We start from the raw sequence: 20,271 nt of genomic DNA, 5'->3' as shown, positions 1-20,271 counted from the left end.
GCAGCTTGTGCGTGTTGACGATTTATTTCAACAGTGGGACTATTCACAGCTGGAAAGTACAGCAAAAACACCGACCACAACAATCCATGATGATCGGAAGTGTAAAAGTTAATAACATGCATTTTCTTTTCCACGAAGCTCAGAAGCGGGGAAATAGCCGGTGAGTTTTTTCTCCTCGCACCTGGAAAGGGTCCATTGTCTTCATGTGTATTTAAAGGCGTGCTTTCCGCTTCATAGGAATGCGTTTGCGCAGGCAAGGATCGCTGCGTTGTGGGGCGCCGCGACACTGGGCTGCTCTCGGATGCGCGTTGCTCGCTGATGCTGACCACTCTCAGAAGCAAACGTGCGTCCGATCGTCAAGTTAAGTTAGAAAGAAAAATACCCATTGACGCTCAGGTCATGTTCCTCTGCGTGTTTCTCCTTGATGTACACATCCCTTGTTTCCCTCTTGCCTTGTTTACCTGGCGCCTGCTACGTCTTCGCTGATTTGCCCACCCTTCAAGTTTCATCATCACGCGGCCACGTGCTCTTCAAAAGCTCTCAATTCATACGTTTTTCATCTCTTTTTATATTATATTTTTCTATACACTTTTTAGTTTTAACTCCCCCTCGTATCAGCATCATGCATCGCGTGCAGAACGCTCAGTCGCACACGGAGGCGTTTGCCCCGGATATCCTGGTGGTGGGCTCGTGCTTCCTCGACTACGTCGGCTACGTCGACCACATGCCGCAGGTCGGCGAGACGATGCACTCCGACTCGTTCCAGAAGAACTTCGGCGGCAAGGGTGGCAACCAAGCAGTGGCGGCGGGCCGACTCGGGGCGAAGGTAGCCATGATGAGCATGGTGGGCACGGATGGCGACGGCTCTGACTACATCAAGGAGCTGGAGAAGAACGGCGTGAACACATCGCACATGCTCCGCACCGGCAAGAGCACCACCGGCCTGGCGATGATCTTCGTGGACAAGACCTCGCACAACGAGATCGTCATCAACCCCAACGCCACTCACCACTTCACCCCCGAGCTGGCGCGGGCGCAGACGGCGAACTGGTCGAAGATTCTCCACAAAGGACTGAAGTACCTCATCTGCCAGAACGAAATCCCGCTCGCCACAACGCTGGAGGTGATTAAGGAGGCCCACAGCCGCGGCGTCTACACCGTCTTCAACACCGCGCCCGCGCCTACGCCGAAGGAGGTGGTGCAGATTAAGCCCTTCCTGCCTTGCGTCTCCCTCTTCTGTCCGAACGAGGTGGAGGCGGCGCTGATGACCGGCGTGAAGGTGACGGACACTGAGTCGGCCTTCCGCGCCATCAAGGCCCTCAACGCGCTGGGCGTGCGCGACGTCGTCATCACCCTCGGCGCGGCCGGCTTCGCGCTGTCGGAGAAGGGCGCCACGCCGGTCCACGTCAAGGGCAAGCGCGTGAAGGCGGTGGACACCACCGGCGCGGGCGACTGCTTCGTCGGCTCCATGGTGTTCTTCCTGAATCGCGGTCACAACCTGCTGGACGCGTGCAAGCGCGCCAACGAGTGTGCCGCGATCAGCGTCACGCGCAAGGGCACGCAAAAGTCGTACCCGACGCCGAGCGAGCTCCCGGCTGGCGTGATGTAGGGCCCCTCCTAAAAGAAGGAGCCACATGCACACGCCGACGGGTGTGCGCTGGCAGCTTCGACAGGGAGAACCCTTCAAGAAAGCGCGCCAACGCAGGGCTGTTGGTTTGCCTTCTTTGCACTTTCCCCTCGTCTTCTTTGAGTTTATTGGCTTCTTTCTTTCAAAAGGCGACACATTGCGGAACGAACTGTAACCACACCTTCTCTCCTTAAGATGAGGCGATTCACGTGAAGGCAGCCAAAGCAGCAGAGAGGAGGAAGGCGTTGATGTTGTATGCGGCGTAAGAGGATCAGCAAAAAAGGAGAAGAAAAGGCAATTACATCGCTTTTCCACAGACGCGTTGCTTTCCCTCCTTCATGGATGACCGGCAACGAAGGAAACGGGGTAACGCAGTGGACCAAAGCCGGTGTACCGCATGCAAGGGTGTTGCAGCTGGGTGCTTCTCTTTCTCGTCGCGCATGGTTGGCAGCGCCACTTTTCCTCTCTGGTGTTGCGGGCATCACAACGAAAACTTCGCCATCCACTTCCCTCTAATCCACCTCAAAACGAAATATATTTTTGCTTTCATCAAGCGCCTTATTTGTTTGTCTTACGTGTTTTAAACATTTTTGTATGCGGAGGTGCACGAGTTTTCTCCTCGCCGTGCTGATGAATACTGTCGAGTTCTTCTTATTTTTCTTGTTATTTATGGGTGCATGGCCGCACCTTTTTTCTCTGTCCACTTCTTCTAAGAAAGAAGAAAAACGAGACAAAGTGAGTTTACGAAAATAAAATATAAGAGAGGTGTTTCTTTTAGGTCGCAAGACAGATCGGTGTTGGTACGCTGTTCTTCATTACCGCCGCATCTCAATGCACGTCGTCTCGTGCGTTCCTTTTTGGTTTTGTTCTTTCGATCTTCCAGGTGGATGGCCACCCTCTTGCCTTTTTCTTTTTGACGTTGTTCAGCATCGCGTGAGCGCATTTGTATTGGTATTTGTCGGCTTTGATGTGAAGGAATTGGTGCACGCGGTGAGGGCTAGCGACGCGCGCTACGTGGAGCACGATGCTTGAGGCTGTCCTTTTCGCGTCGTCGCCGGCGCTGTAGAGACAGATTTCTTTTCTCTCTGTCTCTCTTGGATTGTCAAGCGCGTGCTTTCATCTCTTATTATTATTATTGTTATTACCTCCTCCTTCCCGTTGTGAATGATCACCGCGGCTGAAAAGCACGGCGAACCTTTTTGGCAACAACAAAAATGGAGAAAGAAAGAGGTGCAGAAATCACTTGGCGCACGTAAACTATCTTTCTTTGTTTAGCATGTTAAATCGTAAAGGCGAACTCCTCCACCTCGAGCAGCTGCATCGCCGCATCCATGCTGTGCTCACTCAAAAACAAAATAATAATCGGCATCGCCGTCTCCCCCACGAGACACAGAGAGTAGAACATAAAGGAAGAGCTCATCAGCAAAGATCGACGAACGAATAGCGGAAAGGGCACACGTGTGTGATGACGCAGCCGCCATGAAATTAAAAAATATAGCAAGTCCCTTCACTGTTTGCTTGTGCGGTGGAATGCTGCAATCAATCCTCTTTCGTATTGGATGGCGTGAGAGGGCACGGCTCCACCGCGTCACCGAAACGTAACCACGAAGCAATTCACTCACCTTGCTGATCCGTGGACGCTTTAAAGATCGTTCTGCCATTGGAAGTCGTGTTCATATTCTTTCTTTTCTTTCCTTCTTCCCCGCTTCACTCTTTTACTAGTTTGACGGGCGGCTGAGAACTCTTATGCTCTCTGTGTTGCAAAGATAATAATATACTGCGTCATAGGAACAGAACGGAAGGGTGAAGTAAAGCAAACGAGAACTGCATTCTGACACACACACGTCCTCACCCAAAGTTTTGTTAAGCGGAAAAGGACGACCTCAATTGAAGCGCAGCACTTTTGTTCGAAGAGAAAGGCAGACAGCCGACAACGCAGCACGGACCTGACAAAGAAATCAGAGTAGAGGGCCCCATTGGTAGCAGGAGAGCCGCTTCGCAACTGAATCGCAGTAGCTCACGCGATTGCGCCGCTTGATTTTCGTATTTCCACGAGAACTGTTGCCGCTTTCGCTTCTGCTTGTTATCTTTTTTTGGTGCTTTTCTTTTTAGACACTCCACCTCTTTTTTTTCCTGTTTGGTGAGGACTTAGACTGCGCCACGCACACATACGTAGATACCCTCGATAGATTTTCTTTGTTTGATTCTGTTCTTCTCTTGTTCAGCCAGTAACAGCACAATGACGGAAAACGCAATCGCACATCGACCCTCGTCTCGGCAGGGCTCCCCGGTGCCGCACCGTCAACTCGGCACCCTCTCCGTCAACCAGCGCTCTTACTCGCGCATGAGCTCCAAAGGCGTCTTCGGCGACGACTCGCCGCTCATGTCCCCGCTGCCGTACTACCCGCGGCATCGCAGCGTCACATTTGCGGAGGGACGCAGCGGGGCGCGGGAGGAGCGGCCAAACTACAACGGCACCTACTCCGCCTCCGCCCTCGTCTCCCCGGTGCGGCAGCTCTCCCCTCCGCCGGTGTCGATCTTGAAGACGAACTCGTCGTTTCCAGACGAGGATGACAGCGGGGCGGCCCCGGCGGCACAGGTGGCGGCGGCGACGGTGTCGGCGGTCCCGCGGCACAAGGACCCGCTGCGCCGCTCCCCGGTGCCACCGACACGTGGCCGCTCCAACAGCCGTCAGCGGCTGGCGGCGCGTCGTCGCGAGGCGCAGCTGCACCACAGCTTCTACGACGACAGCTTCGTCGAGGAGTTCGTGCTGAGCGCCAAGACGGAACTAGAGAAGGAGGAGGCGGAGCAGCGCCGCGTGGAAGAGCAGCTTCGGGCGGAGCAGGAGAAGGCAAAGCGGGCGGAGCGGCGTGTCTCGGAGGCCACGGAGAAGATCAACGCCCTCCAGCACGCGAAGGAGGTGTTGATGGCAGCCACGGTGCGTCGTCACGCCTCGGTCACGCCGTCGCCGCCTCGCGCACGCGCCGATAAATCGAAGCGCAACTCCAGCCTCTTGCGCGAGCTCGAAGACGACCCCGACCCGGCGGTGCAGGAGGCGCTGAAGGAGCTCTCTCGCCAGTCTACCTTGAAACAGCAGCGGCAGCAAGGACCACCGCAGCAGCACCGCCGGCGCTCCATGCCCATCGTCTCCGAGGACGCACTGGCTGGAAACGACGTCGAGGAGGGAGCGGGGGAGGAAGAGGGCAGCAATGAGGCTCGCAAGCGCGCTCGCTTGGAGAAGATCGTGTCGAGTCTGTTGTCCCGGAAGGGCAAGAGCAAGAGCAAGCGCAGCGTGATGGTGATTGACTGGTCGGACATCGACTCCGACGACGACCACAACGAAGATATCGGAGGGGCAGAGAGCCAGGAGGAGGAGGAGGAGGAGGAAGAGCAGGCTAGACCCATCGGCAACAAACGCCAGCGCAGTCGTCAGGCCAAGAGCCGCAGTGCTGGCCTTGTTCCTGAGGCGACTCTCGTGCCGCCCAACAAGGCGCCTCGCAAGCCCTCCGCACGCCGCGCCGCCTCCGCAAACAAGCGTACCGCCAGCGTCGTGCCGGACCTCGGCGACTCCCTTCTCTTTGAGGCGGAGGAGCAGCCCATTCTGCTGCCACGCCGCCAGCACCAGCGCCCCGCACCGACCCGCTCCATTTCGCACATCGACATGGAGGAGGACGACGATGACGTGCTGGACCACGACGAGGCCAGCGTGGAGCGCATCGTGCGGCGAGCACCGCGTGCCACACGCGCCCCAGCGACGCGACAGCGCCGTGGACCTGCTGTCGCCGGCCGAGGCAACGCAGCGGCTTCTTTCGTTAGTGCTGCTGCTGGTCGCGGCCGGCGTGCGCAGGCGGTGGAGGAGACGGAGGAGGCCACCACGCCGGCACCGGCTCCGCCTCCGCGTCGTGCGGCAGCGCTGCGTGCAGACCCGAACGACCCGATGGCCGTCTTCTTCGAAGCAGCCTTCCCGAGTCCTTCGAAGTTCGATGAAATGATGATGCAGGCGGGCGGTCTGCCGGAGACTCGGCGGGGTGGTGGTGGCGGCGGCGCTGGCGGTCGCGGGCCTGGCCGACAACCGAACTTAGTCTTGCCCAGCTCCATCGGGCGACGCCGTTAACCACACACACACACATACAGGAATCACCAACAAGCCAGTGCAACGGCGCACGTAGCTCTTCTTTTATATTTCTCTTGCCTGCAAATGCAGCCTGTCTGAACGCACTCTCGCGTCGTTGCACTATTATTCTTTTTTCTTTAGATCGTTGACGTTGCCCTCGTTGAGGCGGAGTTTCGCGCTTTCTGTTTTCTGTTCCACTCCTATAGATGCTCACCTTTTTCATTTATCTTCGTGTGTTTGCTGAGGTGTTTTCCTTTCTCTCTCAACGCTGCCTGTCATGATTTCTGTAACGCCATATACGTTAGATAGACCGTCCAATACTGCCCATAAACGTGAGACAAACGTGGCTCTGAAAGAGGAGTGAATCCCTGTTGCAAGCATTTTCGCTTCGATAGTTACCTTGCGAGGACTGGAGACTGGAGACTGTTGCCGTTTCTATGCTGTCAGCGGCTAATGGTGACGTGTCCTCTTCGGACAATCGCGTTACTGTGGATGAGGGAGCCCGTGCGCGGTGCCTCACACATGTTGAGAAGCATGAATTCCAGGTCTTATTCGGTTGATCCGATGCAACCGTCTTGATGCTTGAGCAATGAGATTGTGTTGAGGAACAGCACTTTATCTGGCTTTCTGAAAGACGCCGCCGCGGTAAACACGATTCTTGTTCTTCTCGTTCTAAGCCACCTCCTTTTCTTCCCGTTTACGTGTTTGATGTGACGATGGACAGGAAACTGCTCCTTCGAAACAACAAAATATAGAAGACGCATATATATGTATTTGCGTTGGCGCTTCCACGCGTCACGTCTCCACAAATTATGTCCAGTCCTGTTGCGTCCCTCTCCTCTTCGCACGTGCAGGTTCCACTGCTCATCCCAGCCGAGCTGCGCGACAGTGTCTTGAATGGGGCGGCCGAAATCGTGGTTGAGAACGGCGCACGCCGCCGCTGCTTCCTGCACATCCACAGCGAAGAAGAGCGCGTCACCGCCGTGGAATCATCGACGGATCCGAACGACGTGGTGCGCCGCGCACACGAACGGTGGCTGGAAGAACTTCGTTGGGCACGCGCGGTGCTGTGGGACGACCACCGCCTTCGCCGTTTTGTGCGCCACGGGAACCACCTCGTCTGGCCGGCACAGGAGCACGTGGACAAGGTTGCCGCGGTGGTGCGTCAGCTGATCGTGTGCGACGAGGACGGCGGTGCCGCGGCGTTGAAGCGCGCGAATGACATTGCGCGTGCGTCGGAGATTCTGGCGAGGGAGGCCGCGCAGCCTGGGCTGCACCTGCTGAGGGACTCCACGCTGCCCGGACAGGCCGTCCTCTACAAAGTGGAGCAGACACGCAAGCGGGAGCGCGACGCTTCTGCGCCGTCCATGCCCTCGGTGCTGTCACGCGTAGATGGCGAGGCGGTGGAGGCGGCGGCGTGGATCGCAGAGGTAAACCAGCTTTCGCACGCCGTCTCTGCGGTGCTTCAGCTGCAGCTCGCCGCAGCTCCGTTGAGGCGTCTGGTGGAGCTTTTGCAAAAGCCATCTGCTGTGCCATCCTCTTCCCCCTCTTCCACTCTTGCCGTGCGGCAGCGGTGGAAGGCGTTGGTGGATCAGCACCGTGCGTGGGCCGAGTATCAGTCGCTCTTTGCGGACGTTGCCGAGATCTGCCGAAGCTGGGGGATGTCGGAGACCTGCGTCGCCCGGGAGGTGGACGCGGCGATCGGAGCCGGATGCTGCGTGCACCTTCGCACCGGCGTGTACATGAGTGTCCTTCACAGGCGAAATCTTTTTCTCCTCCTCAGTGCCCGTCCGCGGAAGTTGGAGAGCGTTACAGCGGCGGAGCAACACGCCGTGGAAGCCGCGGTGTCGCCGCACACGTGGGTTCAATGCCTTGACGAGGGCCTCGTGCGTGTTGTTCCGACTCCCACTAACGGCGTCGTGCCGGCTGCCTTGGAGCCCACCATCCGTCAACTCTTTCTGAGTCCGACGCTGAGTGCGGTTCCTCTCGGCGAGTGCTGCGCTGTCTCGGACCTTATTTCGGTAGGTGCGGACATGCAGCTGGTGAAACTGTCCTCGTCGTTTAACCCCTACGTTGTCGTGCACGGCAGCCGCGTGGACGGCGGGTTTGCGGGGGATATGCCGTACTACCAAAGCCTGCAGCGGGAGCGCGATCGTCTCGTGGAGGAGCGGACCAACGAGCAGTTGCGCCGCGGCAGCGCCGAGCCCTCTCCTCGTGGTACTGCCAGCGCTGGCACGAGTGGCAGCAGTGTGAAGGCTGCCTCTTCGAATTCGACAGCTCCGCAAAAGCGGCAACCTGTGTCCACTGCGGCAAGCGACGCGACAAACTACCTCTTCAAGCGGTCTCTCGTTTCGGTGCTCGCGATCGCGCCGTCGTCGAAGGCGGAAATCCAGCAGCACCCGTCCATGCAGCAGTTCAAGAGCGAGGCCAACTTCGACGCGTTGCTCAATGCGAAGCTCAAGGAAGTGGCCGAGTTTAAAGGACGAAAATACCAGCTGCGTAGTTGAGTTTTTTTTTCCTTTTATTTGAGTGCACGGCTCTTCTTCTTCGGCACAACGCAGCATCGAATCTGCCAGAGGCACGTGAAAAGGCGACCAGGGAACGCTGAAGGCGGTACCATTTGCAAAGGTTTTTGTTGATAGGCGTGTCGGATGCGTGCAGGGCAACGGTAGACGCTGACGACCAGGTGAAGTGAAGGCGACATCGACGTCGTGGTGGATGCACAAACTTTTCTAATTCAAAAACAAAAAGCAAAACTAAGAAGCATAACAAGGAATTATCTTGTGCGTGTGCAGGTGATGTCACTACATCGCGATCGGTAATGCCCGTCCATCAAACGTATGTCTTCTTTCGATCTTCTTTGGCTTTCGTTCCGTTTTCTCGTCTCACACCGTGCCTTTCATGCCGCACGCAGCCACGGTACCGCTGCTCACGTCGTACTGGAGAAGGAGCGTGCACGCAACAACAAGAAGAGACGCCATACACACATGCAGGCACAGAACACTGCGTAGGGAAAAGAAAGCTTTTGGTACTACTGCTGGTGTTGCGCCTCCACAAGGCAAGCGGACCAGCAAATTTGTTGCACTTCTTCGTTTCTAGACATGGGCAAAGGCGCACGTTCGAAGCGTAGCACGCGGCCCTACGCGAAGCGCCAGCACAAGCTGGAGAGCAAGGCGCAGGAGGTCGATCCGGAGCTTATGGAGCGCTTCCGCAACACACGGCAGCCAATTCGAAAATCGCAGCTGTTCACGGAGATCTTGAAGCAAAAGAAAGACACGAAGCGCGCGCGTCGCGAGTCGCGTGAGAACCAGCGCCGTCACCTCAAGGACAAGGCCCCGGTGAAGGCCACCCCCAAGACAAAGGAACGCTTGCGCAAAGAGGATGTCACGATTATTGAAAACAAAGACGATGCGGAGATCATCAACGACGAGGCGGACGACGAGTTCGCGGCTTTTTTTCGCGATCGACAGAACCCAAAGGCGCTAATCACCACAGGCGAGCACCCGTGCTTCCGCACGAAGCAGATGGTGAAGGAGCTGTTGTGGCTGGTCCCGAACAGCATTTACCGGCCCCGCAAGTCGTACACGCTGAAGGAAATTACGCAGTACTGCTCCAACCGTTCGTTCACCGACCTGCTGGTCGTGACGGACCGCCTAAAGGAGCCGTTCAACCTCATAGTATCGCACCTGCCAGAGGGCCCCACCGCGACCTTCCGCGTGTCCAACTTCCTCACCTACGCCCAGCTGGAGGACGCGGCGCCGCGCACGGAGCACTACCCCGAGCTGATCTTCAAGAACTTCGACACGCGACTCGGCCGGCGTATTTCCCGGATGCTGGAGTGCCTCTTCCCCGCCACACGCGACTACGCCGGCCGCGCGGTGGCGACCTTCCACAACCAGCGCGACTACATTTTTCTCCGCACCCACCGCTACATCTTTGACAGCTTGGAGGCGGTGCGGCTGCAGGAGATGGGGCCGCGCTTTACGTTGCGTCTCCTGTCGCTGCAGTCCGGCACCTTTGATCGCCAGTTCGGTGAGTACGAGTGGTTCCGCAAGAAGGAGCACGACGCAGACACGCTGGAGTGGTACATGTAAGCGCCGCTGCAATTCATTTCGACGTCTGCTTCTATCCTTTACTCCGTTTGCGTGTTGTTGTCGTGTCTGCCTTTGTGATATGTGTGTGTGTGTGTGTGTGTAGTTTGTGGTTTTCCTTCTTGGACGATGCTGATCGTCTCTTCTTTCAAGCTTCTGCTTCTTCGTCCTTCGTCGTCGTTGGACTATGAGCAGCTCTGTGATAATTAACCCGAGTAACACCCTTTATTATTATTATCATTCCATAAAGAACGAGCAGCGACAAATGCAAAAACAGAAGCCTGATCACTGGAGGATTTAAGAAAGGTATTTGTATGCCCTCCCTTTGAAAGACGGTTTCGCACACTGAGGTGTGACGGCGAAGAACACGTCGCGTGTTGTTGTAGCTTAAAAAAGAAAAAATAGCAACGGAGAACACCGGACGTGCGCCTGCTCATTTGCAATTTCTACCCCGGAGGACGTTCTGTTGTGTCCGAAAAGAGATCTGTTTGTGCCACATCGCTTTGTAAGAGCCGCTACGTATTGAATTGCTTCTCCAATTGTCGTTTACTGCGGCGTGTCGTGTTGTCCTTCTTTCTTTCCATTTCCGGCGACACACATCATTGTGCAGTCTGCACCGCATCTGTGCTCTACCTTTTTTTTTGTTCCGTTGCTGTTGGGCCCCTTGAAAAAACTGACACTCGTTTACTGAACGCCGAAAGTGCAGGAGCACGGTCGCTCGTTCATAGGCACATACGCACACACACACGCCCCCGAATGCTGAGAAGTACATGAGTACGTCAGCGTGGAGCTAGAGTGTGTACGTGGGCGTCCACCAACGAGATTTATACTTGGACCGTTGATCATCTAGACGAGTTGGGAGCACGTAATTTTCTGTTTTCTTCCTGCGGGCGCGGGCTCGTCTCCATCCTCATCCGCTACCATCCTCTTTTTTTCTTCTATACGCCAGTTCGTGCACGCAGAGATGGCTGATAAGGTGGCGGTCCTTGTCGAACAACTGAGCCAACAAAATCCTTTTAATGGCACTGAAGGCTTAGCAGACCCGCCGCGGCCGAGCGCGGCTGCCATCCCTCGCGATCGGCCCTCATTAGAGCAGATACCGTACATTCAGCAGCAGATCAACATCCTTACCTACAACCACCTTCCTCGCACTTTCTTCTCCCTGGAGAAGCATCGGTCGCTGCAGAGCATTTTGATGACGGCGAAGGAGGCACTCGCAGAGGCGCTGCCGATCCGCTGCCTGGAGGCAACATTTTTAGCTCTGCACTTCACCCAGTGCCTCCGCGACATCGACCGCATTCCGCTCTCTTTCAAGTCAGAAGCGAACGGCAACACCTACCGCCACATTGTGCTCGTTTTACGCACCCGCTCTACGCCCTCGCTGTACGGTGCCCTGGGCCTGAGCCGCAAAAGCACTCTCATGTACAAGCCCGTAACCTTCCACTCCCTCTTTGATCTCGTGATGAACTACAGACACGAGTACGAGGTGCTGGGCCACGAGCTGGCGGACATCAAACTTGGCATCGCCATCACGCACGACGAGCACAGCCGATGGAATCCGTGCTGGCGGTTCATTGCACTGAAGCTGAGCCGCTACTGCGGAAACGCCAATGGTGCTGGCGCCGCAGTGGCAGAAGCGCACGAGGCCGCACCGTCCAGCAGCGCACACCGCGAGTACGCTTCACCCGGCTCCCCGCTGACCCGCAAGAGCGGTGGACACGGCGGTGAACCGTTTTCTCGCACGCCTAACGGCAGCGGCACAGGATCGGCGTCGTCTCCCTTGAAGCTCCGCTCTCCGCCTCAAGGTGAACTTCACACTCCTTTCACGCGCGGAGAGGGCCATCTGGAGCGGTCGCACAACGGTGTGCTGTGCGACACGCAGAGCAGCAGCCCGCCCCATCACCCGTGTTGTACGCCATCGCTCGGGGCCTCCACGTCTGCGCCTTCCCCGAGCGTCCCCTACTCCTCCATCGCCGCCGCCGCCACAGGTGCTGCGTCGCGCGTGCCGGACCCGTCACTGGAGAAGTACACACCGCTGGCCAGCTTGCTGTCCAACTACACCCGACTCCTCCCCACCATTTGCGAGCAGTACTACAAAACCGTCGGCACCATCGAGTCCGCGAGCCGCGCGACGAAGCTGTGCTACATGGACCTCGATACGGCGGAGAAGGACGCCGGCATTGAGAACCAGCGCCGGCTGCAGTGCATTGCAGAGATGCAGTCTCCCCTCAGCCCGGAGGCGCGGCGGGTGGCCGCCAACCGGCAGCTGCGCTCCGCAAAGAAGGAGCACACAAGCTCGAAGAAGCCGGCCGCCAACCGGGGCGGCAGTGGTGACGTCAGCAGCGCCAAGCAGCGAGAGCTCAGCAGCAACGACGGCCGTCCCGCAAAGCGCCGATCGCCCGCGTCGCCTGGCCTCTCCAGCGGTGACCCCAAGAAGAACGCAGTGCCCGCTGCGACCGCTGCGTCGCCTACGCCTCGGCAGAATCGCTCGCCGCGCACACGTCCTGCGCCGGCCGCTCCGAGAGCGACTACCACTACGACGTCCAATCACACCGGCGTTATGGCAGCACCGCCTCCATTGCCGATGACGTCGTTTGCAGCGGTTCCTGTTCCGTCAACCACCACGACGCTGGCGGCCGCATTGGCGGAGTCCGGTCACAGCCTGCGCAATCCGCTCGCCTTTGAAGGAACGACGGTGGATGCGCACAGCATCTGCAGCTCCATCTCGGCGGATCAGGCGAGCACGGAGGGCTACGCGACGCCGCTGGATGGCCGCCACAGCACGGAGGAGGATGAGGAGGAGCCCGGCGCTCCCCCGCTCACTCCACGCAACTACGATGCCACAAAACCGACGACGCCGTACGACGCCTTCCTCCGCACCCCGTCGTCGTCGAGTGATCTTTTTTCGAGCCCGGCGCCGTTGAACAACACGATATCGGCACCGCTCGAGCTCTCGCCGTGAGGACGGAGAGAACCTGCGTTGCGCTGAAGCCCATGTGAAGAGCATTGCCTTACCAAAACTAGCAAAACAACAACAACAACAAGAACAACAGCTGAGAGGAATTACCACGTAATTGATGTTATTGTCGCGCGTCCTTTTCGCTCCCTGTGCGCTGGACGCCAACGATGAACGACCCACTTCAGCAATGGGTGCGACAACGATAGTCGGTCCAACTCCTCAGGTTCAGATAAGAAGACTGCAGTTTTCGACAAGTGAAAGCTCCTTTCGACGAAGAGGAAAAACTAATACAAATGTTCTCTCTCTCTCTCCTGTGCCACGATGTGCTTTGCGTCAATGGTACTTTTGCCGCTGCCCCTTTTCTGTCTCTTTTTGGATTGGTGTTGATCTGCTTGTTTGCGTCTGTGTGGGTCTGCCAGTGCACCGGCGACACAACTGACGAACGCCTTCACGGAGGGGGGAGAAAAGCAGAAGAATCAAACGAACTGCCGATTTAGCGTCACCCGTGGGCTTCTTTCCTCTTCGTCGTCGTTCTTTTTTTCTTTTAAGCATTCTTAGACAAAAACTCACTTAAGTTAACTGAACTCTTTCTTTTTCCCGTTCTCTTCCTCGGTTTGCAGCAACTCGTTGCACAGCATTGATAGTTGCCTTTCGAGACAATAAAGCTACGCACACGTTCACGCGGCCACTGACCTGGCGTTTGTATTTGTCTGTCAGTTTCTCTCCCGCTTCTCTCTTTCTTTCTGTATTTTTTGCGGCGTTTGCAAAGTCCGTTGCTGAAGTGCGGGGAAAGAACTACCCTTTCAAATAGCTCTTTAATTGTTGTATTTCAAAAGAACGATACAAAGAAACAGCCATCGACGCCTCTCCGTCCCTTTTTTTTTTTCAAGCATTGTCTGTATCTTGTCCAGTGTAGCGGCACTCCTCACAAATGCCGTACATTCGTAGCCGTCAGCGGACGATGAGTTCCGTGTCCGTGGCACTCAGCAGCGTGCCACTGATGGAGCGCTTCGGTGTGCTTGGGACGTCCGCCGCATTTTTGCTGTCCTTCTTAGCGCAGCGTTACTACCTCCGCATCTTTGGCAAGTCCATTCGCCAGGTGCACACCGAGGACGACACGCGGGTGACATGGTCGCTGTTTGGCAACTTTTTTCAAATTGCCCGCATCGCCCTCCCGACGTGGCGCTGCCGCGAGTTTGCCGGCACGACCATCTTCATTCTGCTCTTCGTTGTGAAGGCGGTGCTACGGGTGTGGGTGTCGAAGGCGAACGGCGAGGTACTCGCCACAATGCTGCACGGCGCCATCTCGCAGCGGCTCTACCGCTTCGTGCACAAGATCCTCATTCGCACAGCTGTGGGTCTTGCGTCTGCCATGACGAGCGGCGTCATCGAGGGCCTTCGCCCGTGGCTCATTGGATGCTACCGTGAGCGCCTTTGCCACACTTTCCAGCGACGCTTCTACAAGCACCTCGTCTACTACCAAGCGACGGTGCTGGACAACCGACTAGAGGCGGCCGACACGGTCATTGCGACCTACTGCGGTGAGTTTGCGGAGCACTTTGCGGAGCTGCCGTATTACTTTGTCCTTCCTGGTTTGGAATGCGCGACCTCCATGACGGCGCTGGTGCAGCAGGCAGGCCTGCGCCCCGCGCTCATTATGAGCGGCATCACCACGGTGGCCGTGCTGGTCCTGCGCGCCCTCTCCCCGGCGTTTGGCCGGATTCATTCCCGACTGCTCTCCCTCGAGGACGACTACCGCCGCATGCTGACGAACGACATGAACGACGTGGAGAACATCGCGATGCACAACGCGGGCCTCTACACTCGTAGGCGCCTCGACGTGTCGCTGGCGAAGCTGAAGTACACGCTAGACCACATGGCCCTCGCCAAAGGCAACTTTGAGATGCTGGAGACAACCTTCTCCACCTTCATGACCGTCATGGCGCACATCGTCACCTTTGGCAGCTCCCGCAAGACCTACTTCCACCGCTCCGTCAACGACGTGTACCTCGAGATTCAGCTCATCGAGGACCTCAACTCGAGCGTGAAGGACTTCGTCGTGAACTTCCGCGAGCTGTCTCATCTGACCGAGTTCGCCACCAAGATGGCCGCGTTCGACACGACGCTGCAGAGCATCGCCGCGGGCACCTTCATTCGCGAGGCCCCGACGATCGGGGACGAGCCGCGGCCCAACACGCCCATCGAGTACACACCGGTCGAGCGCATCACCCACGTTAAGGGCGCCGAGGTCTTTCCCCTCGTCAAGATGGAGAACGTCGTGCTGGAGTCCCCTACGGGCCAACCTCTCTTCGAGGGCATGAGCGTGAACTTCATGAGCGACGAGGATTGGGTTCTCATCGGCGAGAATGGCTGCGGTAAGACGTCGCTGCTGCGCATGCTGTGCGGCTTGTGGATGCCCAAGACGGGTCTGCTCGCACAGGACGACTCGGTGCGCTTTCTCTTAGCGCCGCAGCACAGTTACATGGCGCCGCAATGCACCTTGTATGAGCAGCTCGCCTTCCCGAAGCCAGTGAAGGTGCCCACCCAGCGGATTCGGAAGGCGGTGGTGGAGGCGATCGAGCTGGCCGGTGCGCAGACGGTGGTGAACGTGATTCGGGGATACGAGAGCCCCGTCATGGGCCTAGACCTCGACGACGTCGACGAGTCCTACGACTGGTCTAGCCTCAGCGGTGGCCAGAAAGAGCGCATCAGCATGGCACGCGTGTTCTTTCACATCTTATGCATGGATCGCAGCCGCGAGACGCCGGTCGCGATTCTCGACGAGGCGACGTCGATGATGGACGACACGGAGCAGGACGTCCTCAACCACCTGCGCCGTCTTAAGGTGCGCATGATCTCCGTCACCCACCGCGACGTCGTCATTCGGCACCACACGAACATCCTCAAGATCTCCCACGGCGGCAAGTGGTCCGTCGAGAAGGTGACCAACACCGTCAAAATTGGCGAGCGCGTCGAGACGGATGATAAGACGGTTTAAGTGTAATTTTAGTACCTTAAATCTACCTTCTTACTTTGCTGAGTCTTTTAACCCTTTTTTTTTCCACGAATAACCCGCATTTCGTCACGTGTGTCTTTGCGCAAGGCCATCATTATATAAATGATTCATTTTGTCATCGATGAAGGTCTGTTTGCGTGAGTGGACTGCGCCGACTGCGTGAACGTGTGTGATGCACAGCCGTCCCTAGTCACTCTATCGTCTTCTTTCTGCTGCTCACTATCTTTTTGTTTTGTTGAACGCCTATGCCTCTACCTTTCCTTGTGCGAAAGTGAAGCACACATTCCGTGGGTGTTGTTTGTTTTTGTCTCCCTTCTGTGGCGTGTACACCTCGAGTACTTTTGGTTACCCTTGTCAAAACCCTCTCTTTTGTTATTTTTCATTATGTCTACGTGACTAACTTAGGTAATTTTTAATTAGTTTTCTAGTGCTTCTGCTGTGGCGTACTTGCGTCCCGTCTGCTGAAAACCGTGGGTGTGTTTGAGTTGCAGTTCACTCCGTGCGCAGGGAGGACCATTCTGCACACCAAAACGTTTACTTTGAACTTAGTCATTATTAGTTGCCGTCTGGCATTTTTCTTGAGCCACTTTTCCGTAATTCCCTCTTCTTGGTAGTTGTCACAACGACAACGAAGGATCGCGCCAAAAGAAGAAGAAAAAAAAACGACTGGGCTGTCGCACTCGGGGGTCTGTAATGAGTCACCATGATGAACACTGTTTCTAAAGTGTTTGCTATGTGCATGAAGCGGTTGTGGGCTTGTCTGTATTTTTACATGCGTGTGCGGCGATCCGCGTTTCGAGTCTGCTGCAGGTGTCTTCGTCGGAGTTCTTCTGTTGTTCGTGCACTCTTGCTTTCGCAGCTCTCTGCCTTTATTGCGTTGCTCTCTCGGTCGTTGCGGACACCTCCGCGCACCGTGACCGCATTTCGCTTTTTGCCGTCGACGGGACACCAAGACCGTTTTGCTCGCCTGTTTCTTTTCTTTGCGCTGTGGATGCGTGGGCGACTTTCTGCGTCATCTATTCAATAGAAAAGGTATAGCCGTGGGCACCGCTATCGGCCATTGCGTTCTGTGTTGAGTAGCGTTGCTCCGCTATCAACGTCTTGCTCTGCGTCTCAGGCGACCCAAAGGGCACGCGAACGGTAATATAAAAAAAGAAGCTTCGCAGCCGTCCAGTTGACGCGTGCGCAGGCAAGGGCTGCAGCTTACGGCGATAAGAATTCGGAAGTAAAATAAGTCAGATGGGAGGTGATGTCCTGCACGATGAACAGAGGAAGGACGCTGTGCTTGCTCTGCTGGATCCACGTTCTCTCTTCAAGAGGACAAAAAGATTTCTATTTCCTCATCCAAGAAAGAGGAGGAAACAGTACCCCTTACCACAGTTACTGCGATGGCAGTTGTTTGTCCGAGGACCAACTTGGAGCGGCAGGAGGACAAAGCTGAGCGTTTTTTTCTTTTTTTCTCAATCAATTCTGTTAGCTTTTGTGACCGCAAGTGTTGCGGCCCCGCTAATTCAACACACGCTGCCACTAACGTCCTTCCATCTCAGTTTGCGGTGTGCATCTCAAAAACAAAACAGCAACGCGAAAGCTCCTTTTCTTCTTTATATATATATATTTAATAGCTATTGTTCTTAAAGTACGCCAGCGCAGGCTGTGCTGTACTCCGCTGCAAAATAGAAAAGGATACGCTCCCCACTCGGTGAGGGAAGAGGCAGCAGGAAAATGTACTACTCTTTGAATGCTTTTGCATTGAGGTTAATCGCTTTGGTAACAACGACGAAAAGAAGCACCTTCATGCATTCGAGTCGTTGATGAGCGAGAGGATGAGAATTGAAGCTTTTCCGTCAGACGCTGCGCGGGCTGAGTGTTGAAGAGTACGATCATCGCGGCAGCCGACTGCAGCTTGCCTTCTCCTATGCTGGAGTCCTTCACGTGATCACGACTCTTTCCTCGTGCACAATTCTCAAACGCACCCACGTAGCCCTCGATGCACCGGCGGTGGAGGTACACGGTGCCCGTAGGTATGCATGTGCGTGTGTGTGTGTGGAAAACCCTCTCCACCGTGATACTGTCCTGCGACGCCGTTGCGGTCTTGTTGCAGTGTTTTTCCCCCTCCTTATCTTCCCCAATTCACACACACCCTTTTCTCTCCCCTCTCGTTTGCTCCCTTCGGCCGGTCCCCCGCTGCCCATCGGGTGCAGAAAAGTCTTTGCCGGAGCTGCCGTGACGTGTCGGCTGCAAAAGCAGCGGAGTACTGTTTCGTTTTTTTCTGTCTACGCCAGTACCAATTTGTGGGTGTTTATAATTAACGGATAAGGCCATTCAACGACGTGCGCAGCACACACCGTTACACGCACACACCATCATCACGGAAATGGCCACAACCTCCTCTTCGTTTATGGTCGAGGAGACCGGCGTGTGCGTCCTGCTTGCACTGCGCCACCGCACGATCGTCGCCTCGATCGAGGTGAAGCTGCTACCCCCTCCGTCTTCCCCAGAGAAGGTGTCCACTTTTGTGGTGTGGGCGCTCACGGTGCCACGGCACGGGCGCAGCTTCGCGGACGACTTCTACGCCGTCGCGGTGCCGGTGCCACTGGGTTTCGTCTCCTGCACATCTACCCAGCCGTCGCCGCTGCCGCCGCGAAGGTGTCCCTCGCGCACAGCTGTGCTGTCGCTGGGGAGGTGGGAACTGTCTCGCGACACGCACGTGGCGCTGCTGCTCGCACCGCCGGAGTGCGCCGTCGATGTCGTGCGTCAAACTCTGACGACGGCACTGCACCCAAAGCGGCGGGCGTTACCGCTGACTGCTGAGGCGGAGCCGCGCGCACTGCCCGTTCTGCCGGCGGCGCACTGGCGGCTGTGCGGCAGCTTCGCAGCGACGCCCGCCGCGGCCGCCGACGAGGCGGAGTGGCAGCCCCTTCTTCACCGGCGCTGGCATGAGCTGAAGGGCTACGTGCGTCAAGGCACGGCTGTGACGTACTTTCCGAGCTTCCACCACACACGTCGTGCCGATAATGTGACGAGCGACAGCGATGAGGAGGGAGAGGAGGCGCCGCCCATGTACGCGGGTGATGTGAGAGAAGCAGATGCGATTTCAATGAACCGGCAGTACGTGCGCTGGGCGGATGGCGGTGTGGGCCTCTATGACGAGGTGAAGCCCTTCTACCGCGTCTACCATCCGGCGCGGCAGGAGAAGACGATACGTGTGCGTCGCTTTCCGCACCGCTACGCGGACGTAGTCGGTGAGATTCCTTTTGGGCAGTGTGTCGAGGCATTTGGCCGGGCAACCGACCCGTTCACGCAGGAGCAGTACGTTCTCCTGTACCTGCCGGCCGCAGAGGCTTTTGCGCCTCACATCGCCACCTACGATCTCATCTTTGTGGAAGAGGGCCGGTATGTGTGGGGGTGGTCCAAGCTGGCTGGCAGCAGTGGACTCCCGCTGCTGGTGGAGCGGCAGGTCGACGGAGCAACGAGCAATGGTAGACTTATGACGGGGGCTTCACCTATGAACGCAACGACCACCACTGCTAGTAGTAGTGAGTTGCCCACCTCTACCTCACGTACCAATGCGCAGGAGGCAGGCAGCAAAGCAGCAGTGATGCCGCTGCCAGAGGGGACCTTCTACACACCTGTACGGGAGGGTCGCGCCGTGCGCATCCGCAAGCGACCCACGCTGACGGCAGCGACGCTGCGAGAGATGGAGACGAACGAGGTGCGGGCCGCCGACGCGCTCCTCACCGTTCTCATTCGCCTCCCCTCCGACCCAGCTGGCCCGGCCACTCCACACGTTTTTGTGCAGTGGCTGCAGGGCGGCTACTCGCTGCTGCGGAATGCGGTGGAGTGCTTTTTGGTGCCGGTGGTGCTGTCGCGTGTGCCGCGGCGCTTTCCAATCCGCACGCGTAGCTGCAGCGGCATTGACGATGACGAGGCGTCGCAGGAGGTGATTGACCTGTGCCGGCAGCGCGCACGCAAGCGGGGGCGTCACATTGACTCTTCTGAGGACGACGACTCGGGAGCGGAGCTAGAGGCGATGGTGCACAAAGGGAAGCACACCGCTGCAACGGCTGCTGCATCCGAGGACTCCCTGCTCAGTCCTTACTCGCTTCCGGCAGCGCTGCAGGAGGGCCTGCGGAAAGGCGTTGTGCGACTCGAGGACCTCCCTCCCCTCCGCCACTTCAACGACGACGAGGATGAGGGCGAGGAAGCAGAAACAGACGACAGTGATGCTTCTTCCAGCGAGGCGTGATGCGGGTCCCACGGCGGTTCCTACTGGCACGTTGGGCGTGCGAGCTTTAAACGCGTCGTCATCTTCGTGCGTCTCCTGTTTCTACGTCGTTGGGCTTGACAACCAAAAAATGGGCAACAAAACCAATCGGTTAAATAAATCAAATGCGCCTTTCATCGTGTGAATGAAGGACACTGTAATTAAAACACGTGTAAGCTGAAGCCAGAACTGAAATACAA

The 20,271-nt window shown here is 56.9% G+C and overlaps 7 protein-coding genes across 9 annotated transcripts; all 7 read left to right on the top strand.

Annotated features, from left to right (window-relative positions):
• Nucleotides 1–502: 502 nt before the first annotated feature.
• On the top strand, nt 503–1,609 carry ABB37_09814 (putative ribokinase; the record flags this gene model as incomplete). Its single annotated transcript, XM_015809453.1, has 1 exon — nt 503–1,609. The coding sequence occupies exon 1, from the start codon at nt 623–625 to the stop codon at nt 1,607–1,609; it is 987 nt and encodes a 328-aa protein (XP_015651935.1). The 5' UTR covers nt 503–622.
• A 1,739-nt stretch (nt 1,610–3,348) lies between these two features.
• On the top strand, nt 3,349–5,741 carry ABB37_09813 (hypothetical protein; the record flags this gene model as incomplete). Of its 2 annotated transcripts, none has more annotated exons than XM_015809452.1 (1): nt 3,349–5,741. In XM_015809452.1, the coding sequence occupies exon 1, from the start codon at nt 3,867–3,869 to the stop codon at nt 5,739–5,741; it is 1,875 nt and encodes a 624-aa protein (XP_015651934.1). In that variant the 5' UTR covers nt 3,349–3,866. The 2 variants fall into 2 exon arrangements, with proteins under 2 accessions (XP_015651934.1, XP_015651933.1); XM_015809451.1 differs by having other exon boundaries at nt 3,393–5,741.
• Nucleotides 5,742–6,417: 676 nt separating this feature from the next.
• On the top strand, nt 6,418–8,248 carry ABB37_09812 (hypothetical protein; the record flags this gene model as incomplete). Of its 2 annotated transcripts, none has more annotated exons than XM_015809450.1 (1): nt 6,418–8,248. In XM_015809450.1, the coding sequence occupies exon 1, from the start codon at nt 6,554–6,556 to the stop codon at nt 8,246–8,248; it is 1,695 nt and encodes a 564-aa protein (XP_015651932.1). In that variant the 5' UTR covers nt 6,418–6,553. The 2 variants fall into 2 exon arrangements, with proteins under 2 accessions (XP_015651932.1, XP_015651931.1); XM_015809449.1 differs by having other exon boundaries at nt 6,465–8,248.
• A 406-nt stretch (nt 8,249–8,654) lies between these two features.
• On the top strand, nt 8,655–9,835 carry ABB37_09811 (putative Rna processing factor 1; the record flags this gene model as incomplete). Its single annotated transcript, XM_015809448.1, has 1 exon — nt 8,655–9,835. Exon 1 carries the CDS (start codon nt 8,843–8,845, stop codon nt 9,833–9,835), a length of 993 nt encoding a protein of 330 aa, XP_015651930.1. The 5' UTR covers nt 8,655–8,842.
• Nucleotides 9,836–10,780: 945 nt separating this feature from the next.
• On the top strand, nt 10,781–12,794 carry ABB37_09810 (hypothetical protein; the record flags this gene model as incomplete). Its single annotated transcript, XM_015809447.1, has 1 exon — nt 10,781–12,794. Exon 1 carries the CDS (start codon nt 10,797–10,799, stop codon nt 12,792–12,794), a length of 1,998 nt encoding a protein of 665 aa, XP_015651929.1. The 5' UTR covers nt 10,781–10,796.
• Nucleotides 12,795–13,209: 415 nt separating this feature from the next.
• On the top strand, nt 13,210–15,789 carry ABB37_09809 (putative ABC transporter; the record flags this gene model as incomplete). Its single annotated transcript, XM_015809446.1, has 1 exon — nt 13,210–15,789. The coding sequence occupies exon 1, from the start codon at nt 13,723–13,725 to the stop codon at nt 15,787–15,789; it is 2,067 nt and encodes a 688-aa protein (XP_015651928.1). The 5' UTR covers nt 13,210–13,722.
• Nucleotides 15,790–18,007: 2,218 nt separating this feature from the next.
• Nucleotides 18,008–20,053, top strand: ABB37_09808 (hypothetical protein; the record flags this gene model as incomplete). The annotated part of the gene is made up of 1 exon (XM_015809445.1): nt 18,008–20,053. Exon 1 carries the CDS (start codon nt 18,182–18,184, stop codon nt 20,051–20,053), a length of 1,872 nt encoding a protein of 623 aa, XP_015651927.1. The 5' UTR covers nt 18,008–18,181.
• Between the last annotated feature and the right edge of the window lie 218 nt (nt 20,054–20,271).

Source organism: Leptomonas pyrrhocoris (assembly GCF_001293395.1).
Source record: "Leptomonas pyrrhocoris isolate H10 chromosome Unknown, whole genome shotgun sequence".
Lineage (NCBI taxonomy): Eukaryota > Euglenozoa > Kinetoplastea > Trypanosomatida > Trypanosomatidae > Leptomonas > Leptomonas pyrrhocoris.
Note: the sequence above shows the minus strand (reverse complement) of the source record. Positions and strands in the feature narration are given on the sequence as shown.